This window comes from Pteronotus mesoamericanus, unplaced genomic scaffold (genome assembly GCF_021234165.1).
Source record: "Pteronotus mesoamericanus isolate MK-2021 breed Mesoamerican mustached bat unplaced genomic scaffold, CSHL_Meso_final contig_116, whole genome shotgun sequence".
In the NCBI taxonomy this organism is placed as follows: domain Eukaryota; kingdom Metazoa; phylum Chordata; class Mammalia; order Chiroptera; family Mormoopidae; genus Pteronotus; species Pteronotus mesoamericanus.
The window spans coordinates 30643821-30663154 of NW_026555027.1; the positions used below are offsets into that span (position 1 = coordinate 30643821).

The 19334-nt window shown below is 36.7% G+C and overlaps 1 protein-coding gene across 1 annotated transcript in view; it reads right to left on the reverse strand.

The window, feature by feature from the left end:
- WDR49 (WD repeat domain 49) overlaps positions 1-19334 on the reverse strand; it is a 127672-nt gene that overhangs the window by 46070 nt on the left and 62268 nt on the right. The window contains 3 exon segments of the mRNA XM_054575642.1: positions 324-477; positions 9367-9482; positions 12248-12412. Coding sequence (XP_054431617.1) covers positions 324-477; positions 9367-9482; positions 12248-12412 — 435 coding nt within the window.

A 19334-nucleotide genomic window follows, 5' to 3' on the forward strand; every position in this document is an offset into this window, starting at 1 on the left:
GGACAATAAAACTAAAAGCTAACTGCATTAAGCCCTTACACAAATTATCTTACTCAATCTTCACTATAAACTAAGATATAGATACATTATTGTTAGCCAGAGAAAACTATGATTTACAGTGTAAATAACTTGCTCGATATTGTGAGTTGCAAATGGTGAAAATAGAATTTGAAACCCTAGAAATAAGGACCAAGAGCAGCTTTAAGTTCAAGGATTGCTTCTTCAAAAATATTCATTTTGCATGGGAAAAGGTTTTTTTGTTTGTTTCTTTGTTTGCTTGTTTTAGTGAGTGAGATGAAAGAAACCAAACTTTCCCCCTTGACTGTCAAGTGAAGGTTTAGTTAATCTGTTACAAGAGTCTGTAGAGGTGAAAACGCAGCACACCAGATATCATCTCCCTGCTGTATTCCTCCTTTCCATTCTTCAGGTTGCATGAAAAATGGATTGAAGTTCTGAGGTCAAAACACAGTAATAGCCCTAGTCAAAAAGCTAAAAAATTAAGGTGTGGATTGAAAAGTGATAATAGATATTGAGCAGCCATCGTCCGCTTGGACAGTGTGACTTGAGAGACCTAAAACACTACACTGCCCAAAATGTTATCCCCACATGTCATCCTTTAGAACTGAACTTTGCACCTTGAACTTTCTTTGGATTCTCTTATTAAATTACCTGTTAAATTTTAAATACTTAGTATTAGAAGGTTACTTGTCCTTCCACAATCATTAATACCAAACTTGTATGCATTTATCAGATTAATTGTCCATCATCAAGACCCTCAAGCAAAGTTTCCCCATATGGAAGCACTAAGAGTTTTGTGACAGTAACTAAAAAAAGGATGGGTCTGTGAACAAATAATATTTGGTAGTTTGAACAAAATTACCATATTTTTCCATGTATAATGTATACTTTTTTCTCCAAATTCTTGAGGAAAAAATAAGGATGTGCATTGACTGTGGGTAGTACTAATTCTGTATCTATATAAGTGTTTTAAATTCTTTTATTTATGCTTATGTGTTAAAAGTGTAACTCTAGAAAGCAATAATGATATCTGTATGCAAAATACCTGGAATACAAGAATCTGTTTTGTTTCTAAATATAAATGAATAAAAAATTGAGTAAAAAAATTAAAACAAAAGGCTTTTTTTCCCTGAAAGTTTGGGCCAAAAACATGAGTGCGCATTATACATGGCAAAATATGGTACTAAATTGTCTTTTATCAGAGCATCCAGGACATGTTCACATTCCCTGCAGTATTTCCCATACATACTTGACGACAGAGTCCTTTCACATAGAGCACCTTGAAGAACCCCCAGTTGTGAAACACACCTGGAAAATGCTACTCGAAAGGAATGGTACATAGCACAGATACATTTTGAACAGAAATAATCATTTTAAGAAGGTCCATATCTTGGGGTACTAGTGAATTTGAGGATAAGCTAGGATGGGCAGAGAACAAAACGCCTCAACCCTGATGAGTAGGGGAGAAGTACAAAAATTAAATTGGGAGGGCATTAGTACCTCCCTGATCCCACCTGATCTGGGCCCTGCCTACCAACCTGTGCTAAGCTTCTCCCTCTCTCTAGAGTCACACACAGCTCAATGAGCATTTGCAACCACAGGCTTGGTGCCTGTGCCCTCATTCTCTTCACCTCCCTGAAATCTTACTTCAATATTCCCACGACTCTACAGGTCTCCCAATTGTCACATCCATGTTACAACTCCGTACTCTCAGATGGATGAGGCTTTCTCCTCCTGGAAACTCTAGTATGTCCTGCTTCCCTTTCTGCCTCCCTGATTTTCATTCCCTATTCCTTAATTTCCCTCCCATTCTTTTTCTCCCTCCTTTTAATATGTACATTCCTAATTTCATTCTTCCAATCCATCTTTCTACTCCAAAGGCTTGTTCAGGAATGTTGTAGACCACCATTAGCTCACTTATAAATGGTTCCTAAATCTCCCTTCATTTATAACTTTTTCCAGGGTTGAGTGGCTCTCCCTTGCCAGTTAACAATTGCATATAATGCTTACATCAACGATATAGAAAATATCCAAATTTTCCATCTTTCCTCAACATCAGCCCTCCTTAAATTCCCTATTTTGATTAATAGATCAGAATTCCAGCCTCCTGCATGTCTTTCTCTTTTTCTGCATATCTTCCTCTTTCTCTTTCCAATAAAGTACTCAGATTCTACCTCTGAGATATGTTACATATCCATCTTTCCCTAGTTCAGTGCTCACTACCTTATGGTTGAAAAATGTCAACAGTTTCTTAATTGTTTCACTGCCTCTTGTCTACCCACCTCTGGTACATTCTTCATCCCGGTACTGGATTATGCGTTCCATTTCAGGAAGCTCTTATTCTGCATTTATTCTACAAGCATTTCTTGTGTTCTCTGTGGAAGTTTCTAGTCTGCAGGATAGAGCTGCAAGCATGAAATGACTAAAATGCAGTGAAATGTGGTAAATGCCAAGAAAGTACTGACAAACTGCCATGGAATTCCAGGTGTAGAAATCAGAAGGCTGAGTTGAGGGGCCGCATTGGAGCTGGACCATATAGATGAGCAGGATTGTGAAGAAGACAATCTACACCGAGTGAGGAAATAACATGAGCAAAGATAAAGCTCATGTTCTGTTGGAAAACATTTACTAGCTTTTCATTTCCTACATAAAAAAATTCAAAATTATGTGGGTCTGTTATTCAAAACACAGTAATATTTGGATTCAATCAACTTTTTTAGATTTCTCTCTATTCTTCTATCTGTGCTTCTTGAAGTAAAACATGAATGTCCAACCAAATATTTGACAGAGCTCCTGGAAGCCAAAAGGTAAACACAACACACCTTCCTAAGTGTTAATTTTACTCAAAGAATTTGGGGAAAATATTTTTTTCACTAAAACAAGAATATATGAATTAATATAATAGAATCAATATTCACATGGATTTTAAAGATAGAATATAAGGTTTCAAATGAGTATCTTGCTTATGGCAGCTGTTTCGAACTGTTAGGAGTATCCAGGGGCCAAGCTTCCAAAGCACACTTTCTTATTCAACTCAAGCAATATTCTAACTGCTCTCTAAGCACCTTTTTTGTTCTCTAAGTACCCTTCATGCTTCTAGCTGCTTTGCTTCACTCATGATGTTCTCTTCCATCCTTCTGTAGATTTTCTTTTGCACACAGACCCACATCTACCTATCCACACATCCATTCTCTAAGGCCTATCTTGTTCTAGTAGGTGTACTTAGTAACTAGAGTTGAAAAAAATAGCTCCCTCTTCCAACCCCTTACATTGTTCACATTTTACTTAAAACATTTAATAAATTCTATGTAGTCTTCACTCCTCTGCTAGATTGTAAGCTCTTGGAAGCCAGGGATCTTGTCTTATTCTGCAACTCCACAGTAGCAAGCATTGTGACCTCCATATACAGAGTGTTCAATAAATAATTGTCAAACAAATAAATGAAAAATTCTCTGCTCAAATGTTGCTTCCTTGAATAAGTCTTCTCTGACCACCCTAACTAAAGGCTCACTCTTGAGTCTCTCATCCCTCACCAATGTCATTTTTCTTTATTACATTGTCATTATGTGGTATTAGGTCTATATTTATTGGTCTATTTCTTTTCTATACTTAAGCTCTAAGACAGCAGGAACCTTGTTCTTTTCTTCATCAGCAGTACCTAGAATAATACCTGGAACTTAATAGGCATTTAATAAATATTCACTGAAGTGATGGAGGAATAATTCTATTTGTGAAATTAATAATTTAATATTAACATTCTTTTAATGCAAGGTATAGCAAGATATGATAAGGTAATCTGCAGTTCTGAAATTGTAATTAATATCATTATAGCTTTATATGTATATGTATATTTTATTTTTTCTTTACCTATTGGCAAGTTTGATTAAAGAGATTACCCCTTGGGAATGGAGAGCCTGAGGTGAGAGTCAGAGGGAAGAGGCCAATCCTCTGTCTCTTCTGTTATCTCTCAGATAAAATTCAATGTCAAATGTCTTTCACCAAGATACCCATATTAACTGGATATATTTAGGGAGTACCACCCAAAGGCATGAAATGCTTTTCATAAAATGGTGCAAAAAGTAGCACTTCTGATATTTGACCTTGTGTGTCCAAATCTCAAGAAACTAATTAGCTGCCACCTTTTTCCTAAAACCTAAGGAGAAACTTCCATTTGAAATGACAGTTATCCTTAAAATACCTTCAGAATCTACACTGTATTTCTTACTTTTTTAAGTTTATACTTTTACCAAGAGTAAAATTAAAGTACAGAATGAGCCAATTTCAGGGCCATTTTAGGAGCCTGAGATTTGCTCTTTCTGACATTGAAGGACTTGACTTGTTCTACTTCACAACTCACATTTGAAATCCTGAGAGCACTGTTACTGAGTCATTTGTCACCTTCTGAAGATGATCATAACTGTGATTCGGAATTTAGATATAATAACCAATTCTGTAAGAACAAAATTAGTTTTCCTGTCAAGTGCAGAAAAATACAAAAAAGAAAGAATGTTTTATAAAAATAACTTTTTTAAGATGAATGAGCTAGGAAAATAACTTTTACTAAAATTTATCATGTAGAATTTGTCATGGAAAGAACAAAAGAACACAATCAACTACTTGTTTCCTTTGAGGTTATTTGTTCATGCATTGTTAGTCCAATTATCATAAAAACCTATCTACTGATTTCTGGGCTTAAAAAGGGTACCCTGAAGGCATAGAACTAGTTCACCATATGCCAGTTCATTTTTATCCTTTTCCTTGAAATTTGTGGAGGTAAATTTTAACACTAAAACCATCATAAAATTATGTTTAAGGGTTATATGTGAATTTCAAACATACCTGCCTCCTCCTGACCTCTAACATGGTTATTGAGAATAAATCACAACTTTGGAAATTTCCACACTAACTCTTATTCTAATAGTAGAAACCCGTTAAGTCTTATAGGATTATAGTTTCTTACTAACGTAGTTATTAAGCATTTAATACCTTGTGATAGGTAAGTTTTATTGTTGAAGAACTTCAAATCCCTAATCTTATTTCACTTAAAAATATTTTTAGAAATCAAATTACATAAACAGCTATTTATTGAACACCTACTTTTTACAAAGCTCTGTGAAGGATGCTGCTATCAATATTTTCAAAATTATTTGAAATTATATTAAAGATTTTTTAATAGTATTTGTATGTCTAGATGTGTATGTCTAGACAAAGATAAAAGTTTCATAAACAGTGATTTCATCTGTAACAGAAAGAAAGAGAAATAAAGTGGAGGAAATTAAGTCTGACTCTATTTTCATGGGAGTTGTTAAGTATAGAATCAAAATTTTAAAGCAGAATGAAATAGCAAACTAATATGATTATTCATTTGGTTTTACCAAAATATACATATTACTTGACTACTTTAAACAAATGCAAAGATAACTGATCATTCATTCATTTAATTTTACCAAAATAAATATGACCAGGTATTTAACTAGGTCTATTTTAATTGACCCTATGTCAATTCACAACTTTGTCTGTAAAGTATATTTTGCTTAAAATGATAAGATACACATTTCTAGTAGTTGTGAGTTTGGGGCTTCTTTTATCTGACAGGAATATTCTATACGTAAGAATCATAGCATTTCTAAATATAGTTCACATGGGCTTTTTAATTCAGGTGTTCCTTAGGACAATTTTTTTAAAGATTTTATTTATTTATTTAGTTAGTTAGTTATTTTTCTAGAAGGGGGAAGGGAGGGAGAAAGAGACGGAGAGACACATCATTGTGTGGATGCCTCTCACACATCTCCAGCTGGGAACCTGGGCCACAACCCTGGCATGTGCCCTGACTGGGAATCGAACTGATGACCCTCTGCTTCACAGGCCAGCACTCAGTCCACTGAGCCACACCAGCCAGGGCCCTTAGGACAATTTTACAGTGACATTTACCATATCTCGCCTTGTATGTGTTGAATCACCAATTAGAATGTGATACCATTGAGAGCATGAATCATGCTTCTTCACATAAAGTCCATTATAGTTCCTAACTCAATGTTTTTCATCTAGGTTCAATTTCAAAATATTTGTGGAAAGGAAAGAGGAAAAATAATGATAAGCTAAAACTTTAAGGTGTTGTTAAGTTGATAATATGTTTTTATGTGCTTCTTCAAATGAGAAGAAATGATTCATTAGCTTTGCTTGATATGACTACCCTACTCAATCAAATCATCTGTTAAAAGAAAATAGTTCCTTTCCAATGATTTAATGAATTCATCTATAACTCAGAAATGATGTAAAGAGCATGGACTTTGGTATAGAATTCTAACTCAGTTGCCTATTAGCTCTGTAAGCTTGGCCAGGCTACCCAACTTCGTAAAGCTTTGTTTCCTTTCTTGTAAAAGAGGGTTGATAATACTTAGCTTCCTGATTTATTGTGAGGAGAAAACAGATTTGAATATTTACTCTGCATGCCTCTCATTCAGAGTGTGACTAGTGGGCAATTAATCTTGCTCATCCTCAGATTCCCTGTCTAGTCAATGAACATTAATTAAGTCATTCAACAAATATCATTGAGCATCTAATAAGTACAGATATTAGATGCTCAATGATGTATATATTTCCACATCGGATAAAGTACAAGAAGCTAGAGAGCACAAAGAAAAAAAAGGAGACATATTTCTATTCTGGGATTAAAGAGAGAGATCTTGGTGGGAAAATATCTGAATGAGATTTGAAATAGGAATAAACATTAGCCACCTGAGAAAATGCTTGGAGAGGAGAAAATAAAGGCAAGGGGATGTGAAACAGTGAGGTTTGTATGGGAACACCCTGACAGGAGGTTGATCCCTGAATTTAGAATGTACAGGAGACTGAAACTAAAAAGAGGTCCACACCAGAGGGAACTTCAATTTATTATGTAGACACTCTGACGGATGTCAAACAATGAAGTGACACTGATAGAATGCAGTGCAGGAAAAAATCATTATAACTAAAATGTGCAGTATCTATTTAAGAGGTAAAAGGGAGGCATTATGAAAGAACAAATTAGAAGGCTGCAACATTCACATATGTGCAAACACCACTCTCAGTTGTACAGCTGAGTAGTAATGAGAACAGGTTTGAGAAATATTTAAAATATAAAATAGATAAGGCTTAGTGGCTAGTTGGTGGTGAAGCTGAATGAGAAAGAAAAGCAAAGATCGATGTCCAAGTCTCTGGCTGTTAATTGAGACTCTGAATGTAAGAGAAGAAGCAGGTTTTGAAGAGAGGAATACATGATACATCCATTTTAGAATAAGTTGAATTTGGAATTGCAGCCAAATTTGTTCAGCAAGCAAATGGATAAGTGAGTTCAGAGAGAGAAGAGCTAAAGATAGAGATTTGAGATATCTATAAAATATTGTATACTTTCCAAGATGAGGCTAAAGATTAAATTAAATAATGTATATATATGTGTAAAGTGTTGAGTGCTACATTGCTCTATGAATAAAATAAATGAGATGGCATGTTTGTCTACCTAACTCAATAAATGGAATCCTTATTCCATTCTGGGCAAAATTATCAAATACATCTCTTTATTTAGCTACAACCTTAAGTTAAAGCTTCAGCTTAACAGTTTTCTCTGAGTTTTTAAGGAGAGCTTAGTAAGCTGACTGTCAATCTTCTAATTATTTCTTCTCTAATCACTAAACTATTGGAGAGTTGGCTTAAGGAACCATCTTTCCCCAGCTATAACAAAGAGCTGACCTATCCTCTTGCTTTTTTTGTTAAATGCCTCCTGGCAAAAAGGTCCTTTTAAAGATCCTTCAAAATCCATTCTAACATAAGAAAATATAATTTTTAAATCTAACAATATAAAGTGAAATAAAATAGTTGAGAATGTGTTCCTTAACTTTCAATTCCAACTAAGTCCTGACAACCTTGTGGAAGATGGAAAAGAAGAAGAATGGGAGGAGTAGCGACTTTTTCTTCTCTCATTTCAGTCTTCCCAAAACTTCCTCCCTAAGATTATAGAATATAATCACTCACCAATATAGATCAGAACAGAGGGTGTCCCTTTAAGTCATTTTTAGATGACTCTATACATCTCATCTTTTAAAAATTTTACCTGTAAGCAATCAAGAGATCTTATACTTGATGCTAATTTTAACTATATTTCTAAAAAAAAAAAAAAAAAGGTATCTCTAAAGTTTTAAATTACACTGATTAATTTAAAATTTTTTGTTATGTTCAAAATTTAAATTGGATCAGCCATATACCACACATCTACTCTGCCATGATATTAGAAAATTAAATGTATTCATTGCCATAGTCTAATTATAGAGATCATTAGGCCATAGTCTGTTGGAGTGGTTATGAGTCATTAATGGATCAGGTTTGCTTCCAGGGATGAAAAGAAGCCTTGTCTTTCAAAGGTGAGGATGATTGAATTAGTTCTTAGTATCAAGTAGAATAATCTGGACTATATTTCTTTCCTTATAGTTAAACTTCCCCTGAAAACTAAATTGCATGTGGCACCAGGTTTTTTAGTCTGGATATATACATTTGCATTAGAAGAAAAGCCTTTCTTATGATTGATAAAAATCCCCAAATACATACTGCTAGTTTTCTAGGTGTAAAATCTGTTTAATCCCGGCTTCAAACCCTTAAGATAACAATTCCATAGTGAATAGTGTTGGGAAAATTACTTACTAGAGCAATATTTTGTGAAATATTGAATTTATGGACAATGTATTTTCAAAACATAACATTTTAATTTTCCTAGTGCTTATACAGTGCCATAGAAAAGACCCTGTTTATGATCCGTTAGTTCTCTCAGGAAAAAGGAAAGTAATTTTCATTGTAATGAAATGGAAGAACTGCTCCTTGAGAACAGTAAGTGGGCTGTTAAAGGCCCTTCCCTGCCCGAAGATGAAGGAGGTACTAACACAGAATTCAGGGGGCTATTTCCCTCTTGGGCTGCAACTTAAAATAAGCAACAAGAGAAGGAATGGGCTCCTTTTATGGCTGAGATAATGTCATTCACACATTAAGAATGTATTGCCTATAAAATGTGGGAAATTTTTGGAGTTAATACTCAGGAAGTGTTATTATGCACCTACCTGGAATGGTTAAAGAAAAAGGCAACTTCCCAAAGCCAGGAGAAAGCCCTATAACAATTCTCAAACTGCTCAAGCTACACAATATTAAAACATCGTAGTCACTAAGCATTCAGTCAATTCCAAAAATTTTCACTCACAGAGGTCACCAGGAAGTTAATGACTCAGAATCAGTTAAGGTTTCTAGGTTATTTCTTCTTTTAGATTTTGATTCAAAAGAACATTCTCCTTTTGCCTTTCCATTAGTTTTGCATGAAGCATGTCATACCTGTCCCAGCCTGTAACCAGTATTGTCTTCTTAAGAACCAGGATCTGTGAAATATCCACAGCTCCCTCCTGCCCAATATTTAGTGTGTGGTGACAATATCCGCTGAAGTTCCATACCTTCAAGAGGAAAATTAAAATTACCTTTGAGACAAGAAAAGAAAATGTCTTCTTCAATGAGTAAAACAACATGGTGTAGTAAGATTATTCTAAATTTTTTTGTTTCCATTCTGAACCAGGGTTGATTCACTTAGGATATGTAATAATTAAAGAAAATCCTCTCATCATTTAAATTTAGCCATTATATTAATTACTCTATGTGTAATCCTGTTAGTCTATTCTAATCATACTTGATTCAAAGGCTAATAAATTAGTGCATGTTTTTAAGGAGAAGGCAAATTAAAATCATTAAAAGTCACATTTTGGAGTCTGTTGAAATCCTAGTTCTCACTCTAAGTGTGTCTCTAAAATTGCGTTTTCTTATTTATGACATAGGAACTGTACTCTTCAGGATTGCTTGGAATTTTAAAAATTAAAACATTATTTATAAAAGCTAAAGATTTGAATCAACTCAGTTGTTCATTAATAAGAGACTGAACATCAAAATATGGAATATCTATATAGTAGCATGTAATGTAGCTGAATGAGTCACCTCCATGTGTTTAAGCTCCTGCTATGGAAACTTAAGCAAGTTGCTTTATCTCCTTGGGCTTCAGTTTTCTCATCTGTAAAACTGGGATAATAATGGCACCAACCATACTGATGTGTGTGTGTATGTCTGTGCATATACATATGTAAGTGCTAGGACAGTGCCTGGTTCATTGTAAACATGCAATAAATGTTAGTTAAGATTATGATTATTGTATGAATCAATGTCCAAGACAAGGAAATGCAGAACTGCGTGGATAGTGAGCTGCCGTTGAGAAACAAGTGCTCACAGGCTGGCAGCATGCACAAGACACTTGCAGAAGTGGCAGCCACAAGGATGGAGTTGGGAAAAGGAGTGAGAAAGAGATTTTTCTCTTCACTTTATATCTATTTTGTATTTTAAATTTTATTATATGCATGCATTAATTACTCAAAACAGTAACTGATATAAAAACAGGCACTTCAAACCCTTGATAAATAGAGCAATATTTTTAAATCTTTGATTACATAGGTATTGACCTTAGGTGCTAAATGATAAATGAGATTGGAAAATGTCATTCATTCTTGTTTCTTCATAGAACACAGCCAGTGCTGCTGTATTTATGTGTCCTATGCAGAGGCTGCCACATTTCAGAATTCTGTTGTGCTATTGTGATAAAGATAGATGTACCTTCCAAAGCTGTGATTATACTACTAAATCCACATTAACTTCTGAGATGTCAAGGCTCAGCTGAGACATAAAGCGGTGCACATCTCCTCACCCATGTCACTTAGTTTTCCTCTGCACATGGCTAACAACCCAGCCCACCGAACATAATACCCACAAAGAGGTCTTGTGAAGATCTGACTCTCCCCAGATCCTATCAAGTCCCTAAGCTGGGACCGTTTTAGCAACCATCGACACGTCTGCCCTACCCTGGATGGTTACTGTCCAAGATAGGGGTAAAGGGAACCTAGTTCACTACCTTTACTTTTCAGTTCTGTCTTGTACCCCAAGACTCGTGGGGAGGATACTTGCTTTTTCCTTTTGCCTAAGCTACTGTTTAATACTCCACTTCTAGTTACTCCTGTTCTATTCTACCTTAACTGTTAGGATTGAAATTATTCCATTTCCTTCACATATTTTACCAGTCAGTCCTCCCATGAACTAGATTCCTTTGCTTAAACCCAAGCTTCCAGTTCATCGTTAAGCCATTAACCTTCCCAGAGGCCAAGTTTGGCTGATTTGCAGACTCTCCCTGTAACATGCCACAGCACCTCCTTCCCACTGACAGTTACCGGCCCAGAACCCACTGCATGCTTGGCCCCAACTTCCACAGTGTTATACCCACATATCCAGAGAGCTTTCCCTTACTTTCCCTGAAGCTTGCCTGGATGCATCATAGATCTTATCATGGAAGGTATGTCTACTCAATGCCCTTACGACTCCCTGTGTGACAGAAGTTTAAAAAGCATTTAAAGATTACTCAGAAAACTGCATTCGTTTGTTGCCTCAAAGTGTCACAAGGCATCTCCAGTCAAGCACTGCCATTGCTCTCAGAGCTGAAGGGAGCGGGAAGATTCACTGAGGAGGGTGGTTTCACATCGCATCTAGCGCTGCATGAAAATGTGATCATTTTTTTTGCGAAGTAAAATAACACCTTCTTCCCAGAAGAAATTAATCATCATTATAAAATAAAAAGCCTAAAATCATTTTAGTTTAAGATGAATAATAATATGATTATGCTTGTTCTTCTTTCTTCACTATTTCACCTTTACATAAAAGCGATAGAAATTACAAAATGGGATGATTTTAAAATATGAATTTTCTGAAAAACTTACATCTATACCATTTTTAAAAGCTTACTTACTTGCCCTGATTTCTCATTTTTTAAAATGAGAAAAAGAAAACTAGAGACATTAGCTGGAGCGCATGAAAATTATTCAGGCCTCTCATTCTCCAAAGTATTTTTTTATCCAGAGCACTGGAAAAAATCTTTCTGAAATAAGGAAGACAAGTTTTGTTTTTATGTTAAATAATTTACTCAGAAAAACCATTGGTTCATTTTTCCACAGAGGTTTATCTTCCTAACAGCTTTGTTATTAGCTGGTTTGGGTTATTTAGCTCTTCTTATCTTGTCTCATCGCTCTTCTTGCAAGGCCAAGAAAGTAAAAATAAATATTGTCAACACTGTGCCTCCTCTCACAATATTCCAGCCCCCTCACATCCAGATAGAAAAGCATCACTCTGTTCGCACCTTAATAGTTCCATCTGTGCTGCCAGTCAAAAGCCGCGTCTCATTTGCATCAAGGTCCATAGTGCTGATTTCTGCATTCCCATGGCAACCAGTAAATTGTTTGACTTTTTGCCCAGTGTCTATCATCCAGAAGGAAACAGTTGACCCCACATCAGAGCTGATTACCTAAGAGAAAATAATATTGTAAAGAAATTACATATAGTCCCGGAATCCACCATTTTTATTTCAATAAAAATATCTAACTTGTGCATTCTCCCTACATGTGGATCCCCCAACATAGACATTTTTGAAATGTACTTTCTTCTTTTTCATTGAGCTGATAACATTTCAATTTCTAGGCCAGAACTGAGGTAATTAAGTCATGACTCTCTTTACGAGAAAAGATAAGAATCTACTTCCCTTACTCACCATTTAGTTTAGTGTCTAGAGGCCATCCCGAAACCAAATCTTACTGAAAATAAACTTATAAATCCTTTGCATTTAAATGAGAAAGCTGATTTTATTAGTCATGGTGATCTGACACTATTTACTATATGAACAGACACACTTTATTACATATCACTTTCAATTTAGCATTCAGAAAAGACAGTACTATCAGCCATTATGGGGAAAAGTTAATTTCAGCAAATTGCTAGAGCTATTGCTTTTAATGCCATTAGTCCCTTTCTTCATTCTTTCTCGAGGTACTGTGTATATTTTTACAGCTAAACACTGTTATTAATGGATCACTAAAAAGAAAGAACACAGGAAGGTTAAATATAAATCTGCATACACACTCCAAGAGGAAGGCAAAAAAATAAACACTAATAGGGAGAGAATTATATATAGTAGCTCAACACTGAGAAACCTTCGAGTGGCAAGTAGACTGCTAATTTCAGCTCTAGGCAGTTAAGCACCTTTTAAAAGATTTATAGGTTAAAGCCATCTCACCAACAAGAACTCAGGACCTGAAGAATGAAAAAAAAAAAGAACCACTAACTATACAAACTTGTGGATACAAAGTTGCCTGAAGCAACAACCACTTTGAGAAAATTTAAAGTATGCCTTTATCTGTTTAAGTATTGCTTACCATTGTATCAATGTAAATTCGCTAAAAATATGTTAAATTTCAGTCTTTCATTTTCATAATTAAACAGGGTAAAGTTTATGAAATGTATATTGAGTAGGAGCGGATAGCTGGCCGTCACGCAGGCACACATCCGCCGTCCCACGGGCACACGTTGAGCCTCCATTCCATGCCCGGCGCCGTGATGGCAGTGGGGTCGCAGATGAATCCCGTCTCTCAAAGAGTCTCTAGTCTAGGCTTCACCATGAAAATCACCTGGGAACTTTATAAACCACGACCTCATTCCAGGCCAGAGACTCTGATTTAACTGGACCAAGGAGGGGCACCTTTGAAAGATCTTCCCAGGTTACTTAAGTATGCAGCCTGGGTTAATTACTACTTGTCTAGATGGAGAAATGGACAAGAAACAGACAAAGTCCAGTCACGCTGCAAATTTAGAGGTATCACCCTGGGCACTGTGGGGGCATGGAAAGGAAACCCACTCATAAGGGAGGGAGATGGGAAATAAAAGGTGAGGAGAGATACAGGATTGAAGGTAGGAACATGGATTTACAGAGTGCCAAGCACTTCACATTCACTGTCTCATTTGATCTTTATAAAAGTTCTGTAAAATAAGCAATGTTACTACCTTCATTGGCAAGTGATAAAATAGAGATTCTAATTAGCTAAGTACCATTCCCAAATTTGTAGAACGAGATTTGAATCACGGGCTGCCTATGACAGACACATACATCATAAGGCCTTCCTCTATTCCAACATAGTATTCCAGATAGTTAAGAATGTGTTCAGAAGAAAACACTTAGAGAATATTCCAACCTGAGAAACAGTAAGAAATGTAATAGAACCAGAGTGCAGATGATGGGATAAATGGTAGAATATATAAGATGAGGAAGCAAGCTTGTGATGGATATTTGAAATCCCTAACAAGCTATGCCAGAGAATAATGCATAATGTGTATGAAGCTCTTCTTACTCACAAAGGTTATTTCATTGATATTGACATATCAATGAAATAACAAATGTTATTTCAATGATATTATTTCATTGGATTGTCAGTAGGGTGTATGACTGAAAATAAAATTAAGAACAATGAGATTGTTCTTAATAAGGAGGAGAGTCATATGCATTTTGACTCAAAAATTGGTTGGTTTGTGAAGACACCTTTGGCAACAGTACGGCGAACAAACTGGAGGCTGCTGTAATAGTCTAGGTAAGAGATGCTTGCCAAAGACGGCCTTGGAGGTAAATGAGGAAGATGAACTGGGAAAAAAGGGCCTCCATGTAGCAACATTTATGTCCCAGCAAAGAAATGACCATGAGCACATAATCTCTCATAGCCTTTTTTTCCTGAATTTACAACTCTGAATCAGTTAATTTCTCAAATGATGTAAGACTATTTTTAGTACACATTTTCCCTCAATGACGTCAAAGTTAGCTTAAGTATTTAATTACTGTTGTTAAACAACAATGTAATTTTTAGGACAAATGACCTGGATCTTTGAAATAGTGTGACTTAACACTTTAACAATCACTCCAAGTAACTGACTGTACTTCTGTTTGTTTTGTTTTATGCAAGATGCATGGTGGTTAAAAACACTGCCCTGAAGCCAGGGTGCCTGAATTTGAAGGTCAGTTGTCTGACTTTGGACTCTTTACTTACCCTCTCTAAGCTCCAGTTTCCTCACCTGTAAACTAGAGAGAGTCATAGTAACTACCTCAAACTGTTTATAAGAGGTTTAAATAAGTTCACGTTTGTAAAACACAGCACATGGCACATGATAAATTAGCCATAAAAATTAGCTAGAGTTACTATTCCGTTTAAGCTTTATTTGTCTGAACTTTTATTTGGGCTGATATCAGTTTTTCTATCCAAATCAATTTAACAAAAATATTTAATACCATGCTTTCTTGCAATCATGACAAGGAATAGAAACAATTATAATTTTAAAAATGAGATTTATAGATGTACATTAAGATTTCAAATTATATCCTACTTGTGAATAGTTCTCATAATTGCATAGGAATTTTGATTGTATTCATTAAAGACAAAACAATGAAAACATACAACTTTCTAAGCATGAGAAAATTTTGATAGTGGTCTTCTAAGAAATCCGTAAAGGTTATGAAGAATTTTATTATTTCTACTCAAAAAGCAATTACTGAGCACCTATTACATGCTAAACAGCTCAGTCCTAAAAGATGAGCATTCCCTGTCAGAAATTAAAAGATCAAAATAAAATCAGTTTATATATATAAAAAAGACTTGCTTACTTGTTCAAGACTTGCTCCATCCACATTACAAAACGTGTAATCATCCCCCCGACCACTTTTTCCTCATGGAGACATTCGATCAAAAATTAACAGCATTCACTTTTTGCTGCTTTGCAAACTCTCCCTCATTTGCTCACTTGCCTGAGCTCCAATACACTAGTCATCAGTTTTCAGAGCCTTTCTGTGCTCACGTCACAATTTCTTATGAAAGCTGAATCAATAATAGCAACAGTATCTAATCGGTCATATTTAATTTTATGGCAACCTGCCTTAGGACCCAGGCCTCACGGAAACAATGTGTCGAAAAACAAGGACTGACTCTGTCACAGCACACAACCCAAATCTACAGTCACTACGCCACTGCCAGAACACAAGAATGACAAAGCAGGTGAAAAGACGTTCAAGGTTTGGTGAGAGAGGAGTGCCTGTAACATCGCTTGGCGGATGAAGGAAGCGGTGTGCCTGCAGAATGGAGGGGACTTTATTTTTAACAAGCTGTTGTTATTGGTAATAAAGCCCAGGAAGAAGTATTGGCAGCACATTTATATGCCATGTTTTGATGATATCAAATCTCTTTAAGTTTCCATTTCATTCCTGGCTGCTGCTCATCAATGAGACATCAGCCAATGCAGGGAGGGCCCTGGCAGTTTGCAGAGCAGAAATGGCCCTGTTTCTATAACTACACTCATTGCACTGGGCCTTCTGAACAAATCCTTCTTCTGATGGGAGTACACTCCACCTTCTGTACCTGAGTTAAGAACTGTTTAGGAATATATGGGTCTTTTTTATCTCTCTCGTCTGAGGCTGTCACAGCCAATCAGACAATACTAAGAGATGTGACACCGTATCCATTCCCCCTGATTGCCTTCTTGCTATTCCAACAACAGTAGGCATTTTAGCTGTCTTTCATATACAACCCATGTCCGGGGTCTAAGCAAGAAGAGGAATCAAAAATTACCACGGTGTGTGTCGCTGGTTACCAGGGATCAGGCCATTTGATTTAATTGCTGCTTTATAAATTATTTTTTGTCAGTGCTATTTATGGTCCTTTAATATAAAACAGACTACTCCTTTTATTTCTATTTTGCATCTAATCTCTGGAAGTTACATCTCAGTAAGTAGCGAGGTGAGGAGAATGATAATATCTGAAAGTACAGATATAAAGGATTCAAAAAATTTAAGGCAGTAATTTTCCATTAATAAATGTTATTTATTGGCTATTACCTCTTCTTAGGCAAATTTGTAATTTGCTCTTTAAAATGCATTCCTTAAATTTATGAAACACCTATAACGTGCAAGGCACAGGATCTAGACATTAAAGATATAGGAGTGAAATATCCCTGCCCTTCTACTTTGTGGGAGAAATGAGGGAGGATGCAACTGAATTAGAAATAAAATAAAATAAATTTTATACATGTATATATGTGTGTGTGTGTGTGTGTGTGTGTGTGTATATATATATATATGTAAAATGATGAGCATTATGAAAAAACATGTAACTGAGAAGGAGCTAAAGATCCCTTGGGAGTTGGTGCAAAACTGAGGACTCATTTGAGGAAAGACATGACTGAGGGGAAGGAGGAAGCCATGCAGATACCTGGGTGAAGGAAGTTCCAGGCAGAGGAAACAGCGATGCAAAGGCCCCACAGCGAAGTGTCCTTGGCCTGTTCAAGAACTTGGCAAGAAGGCTAGCAAAGCTAAGGCAGAGTTGGGGCAGGTCTATGGGCTATGACCATCTGTGGTCATTATACGGGCTTTCCAAACACTCCCGAGGCCACCAGGCACCTACAGCAACCAGCGGACAAAGTCAGAAAAATTATCATTTCCCCTTTTTTGACTAATAATTACATACCTTTACCCTTGGGTCATGAGCAGTCAATTAGTCCCTGAGGCCCAACCACCCCATTCACCACTGCTACGTACTGCCAGGGAATAAATTGAGTGACTGTGTCCACGAGGCTTGTCTGTTCCCTTGTAGCCTTTCTTGTAAGTCAGGCCACTTGCTGTGGTACCTGCAGCCCAGGCACCAAAGAATGACACAGAGCACGCACACATGTGACAGGCTGCTAAACAAGGTTTAATTCACACAATTATGCACACGGGATTAATAATGAATATAATATCATTAATATCAGTCTATAAGGGGGTAATGAACCCGAAAGTCCCAGGAGTCCAAGTCCAGCGGTGGTCGCTTAGATCCGGGAGGCAGCAATGGCAGTCAGCGCCTTGCAGGGCAGAATCTCAAGATCGGGGGTCAATGTAAAGCACTCAGAACTCTTGACTCTAAACCCCCACCACCTCCTTTTTCATTATAAAAAAAATCCTGAGGAAAAACTACTTCAAAAAATAGCAGAAACTGCCTTGGACTCCCAGGTGCCCATTCTGCATGTTTGGAATTCCTCAGTCCATCCTAATAAGTAAAAAGCTGAACAAACTGAAAAACCAGCAACTCTTCTTAGATCAAGGTAAAAAAAAATGAAGTCACAGAGAAAATCACTGGCCCCCAAATTCAGAAAGACCAACAAGCCAATAAATAAAGTCACAACATTCACAGCAAAACACAGGAACTAAAAACTCCCGGTAGCAGGGCCACGGTAGGAAAACGGGAGCTGCCGCTGACAACCAACAGAGGCTCCAAGTGGGCAAGCCCGGGAGATGAAATTCCAGGGGGAGCCCGTCCCTGGAGAGCCCCACAATTTTACGTTTTATTTCGAAGATATCCACCGTGTTCTTACTGTAAATAGTGAAGAAAAATCCTTTCATATACCCGGCTGGGGCAGGAGAAAGAAAAGATTTCTAAATATGTCCAAGTGCTCCATTGATCTTAACAAGGTCTGCCCTGAGGAGAAACTATTACCAGAACCTAACCTGCTCGGGTTTCATCAGAGGCAGACTGACCTGGGAAGGGAAGTACCAAGTTCCAGCTGCCGCTCACCTTCCCATTCCACCTAAGGCGGAGGAGGGGACAACTGAGGAGCATATGTGGTCACAGCCCAGAAGCACAGGCTCACCAAGGGACTGAGACCTAATCTTAGGGCTCAAGAAGGCTTTGCCTCCCCCTACACCTCGCCACCACATTTCTAAAGGCCTGTTTACAGAAGTTGCTTTTACGTAGTACATCATGTCCAACTATGAAAAAAATACAAAAACATACTGAATGACAAGAAATACATTTTGAGGCTACAGAGCAAACATCAGACTCAGACATGGCAAGGATGTTGGAATTACCTGATCAGGAAATTAAAATAACTCTGATTAATATGCTAAGAGCTCTAATGGGTAAAGTAAACAACACTTCTTCTAAAGGTGATAGAGAGGGGCCAGACCCAGAGAAGCCAGCACAGTATTGCAAAAGAACAAAATCAGGAGACTGACACTACCCAACTTCACATCATACTTATAAAGTTGCAATAATCAAGACAGCATGCTATTGGCAGAAAAACAGACAATAGATCACTGGGGCAGAATAGAGAGGCCCAAAATTGAACCACACAAATATAATAACTCATCTTTGACAAAGAAGCAAAGATAGATAGAGAAAAGATAGTCTTTTCAACAAATGGTGCTGGAACTACTGGATATCCACATGTTTAAAAAAAAATGAAGACCATTTAGCCTTCAGGAAATCTACTTAGGAATGGACCACAGACCTATATTTAAAATGAAAGCACTATAAAACTCAAAGAAGGTAGCACAGGAGAAATTTTAAATGATCTTTGATTTTGCAATGACTTTTTAGATAAAACACTAA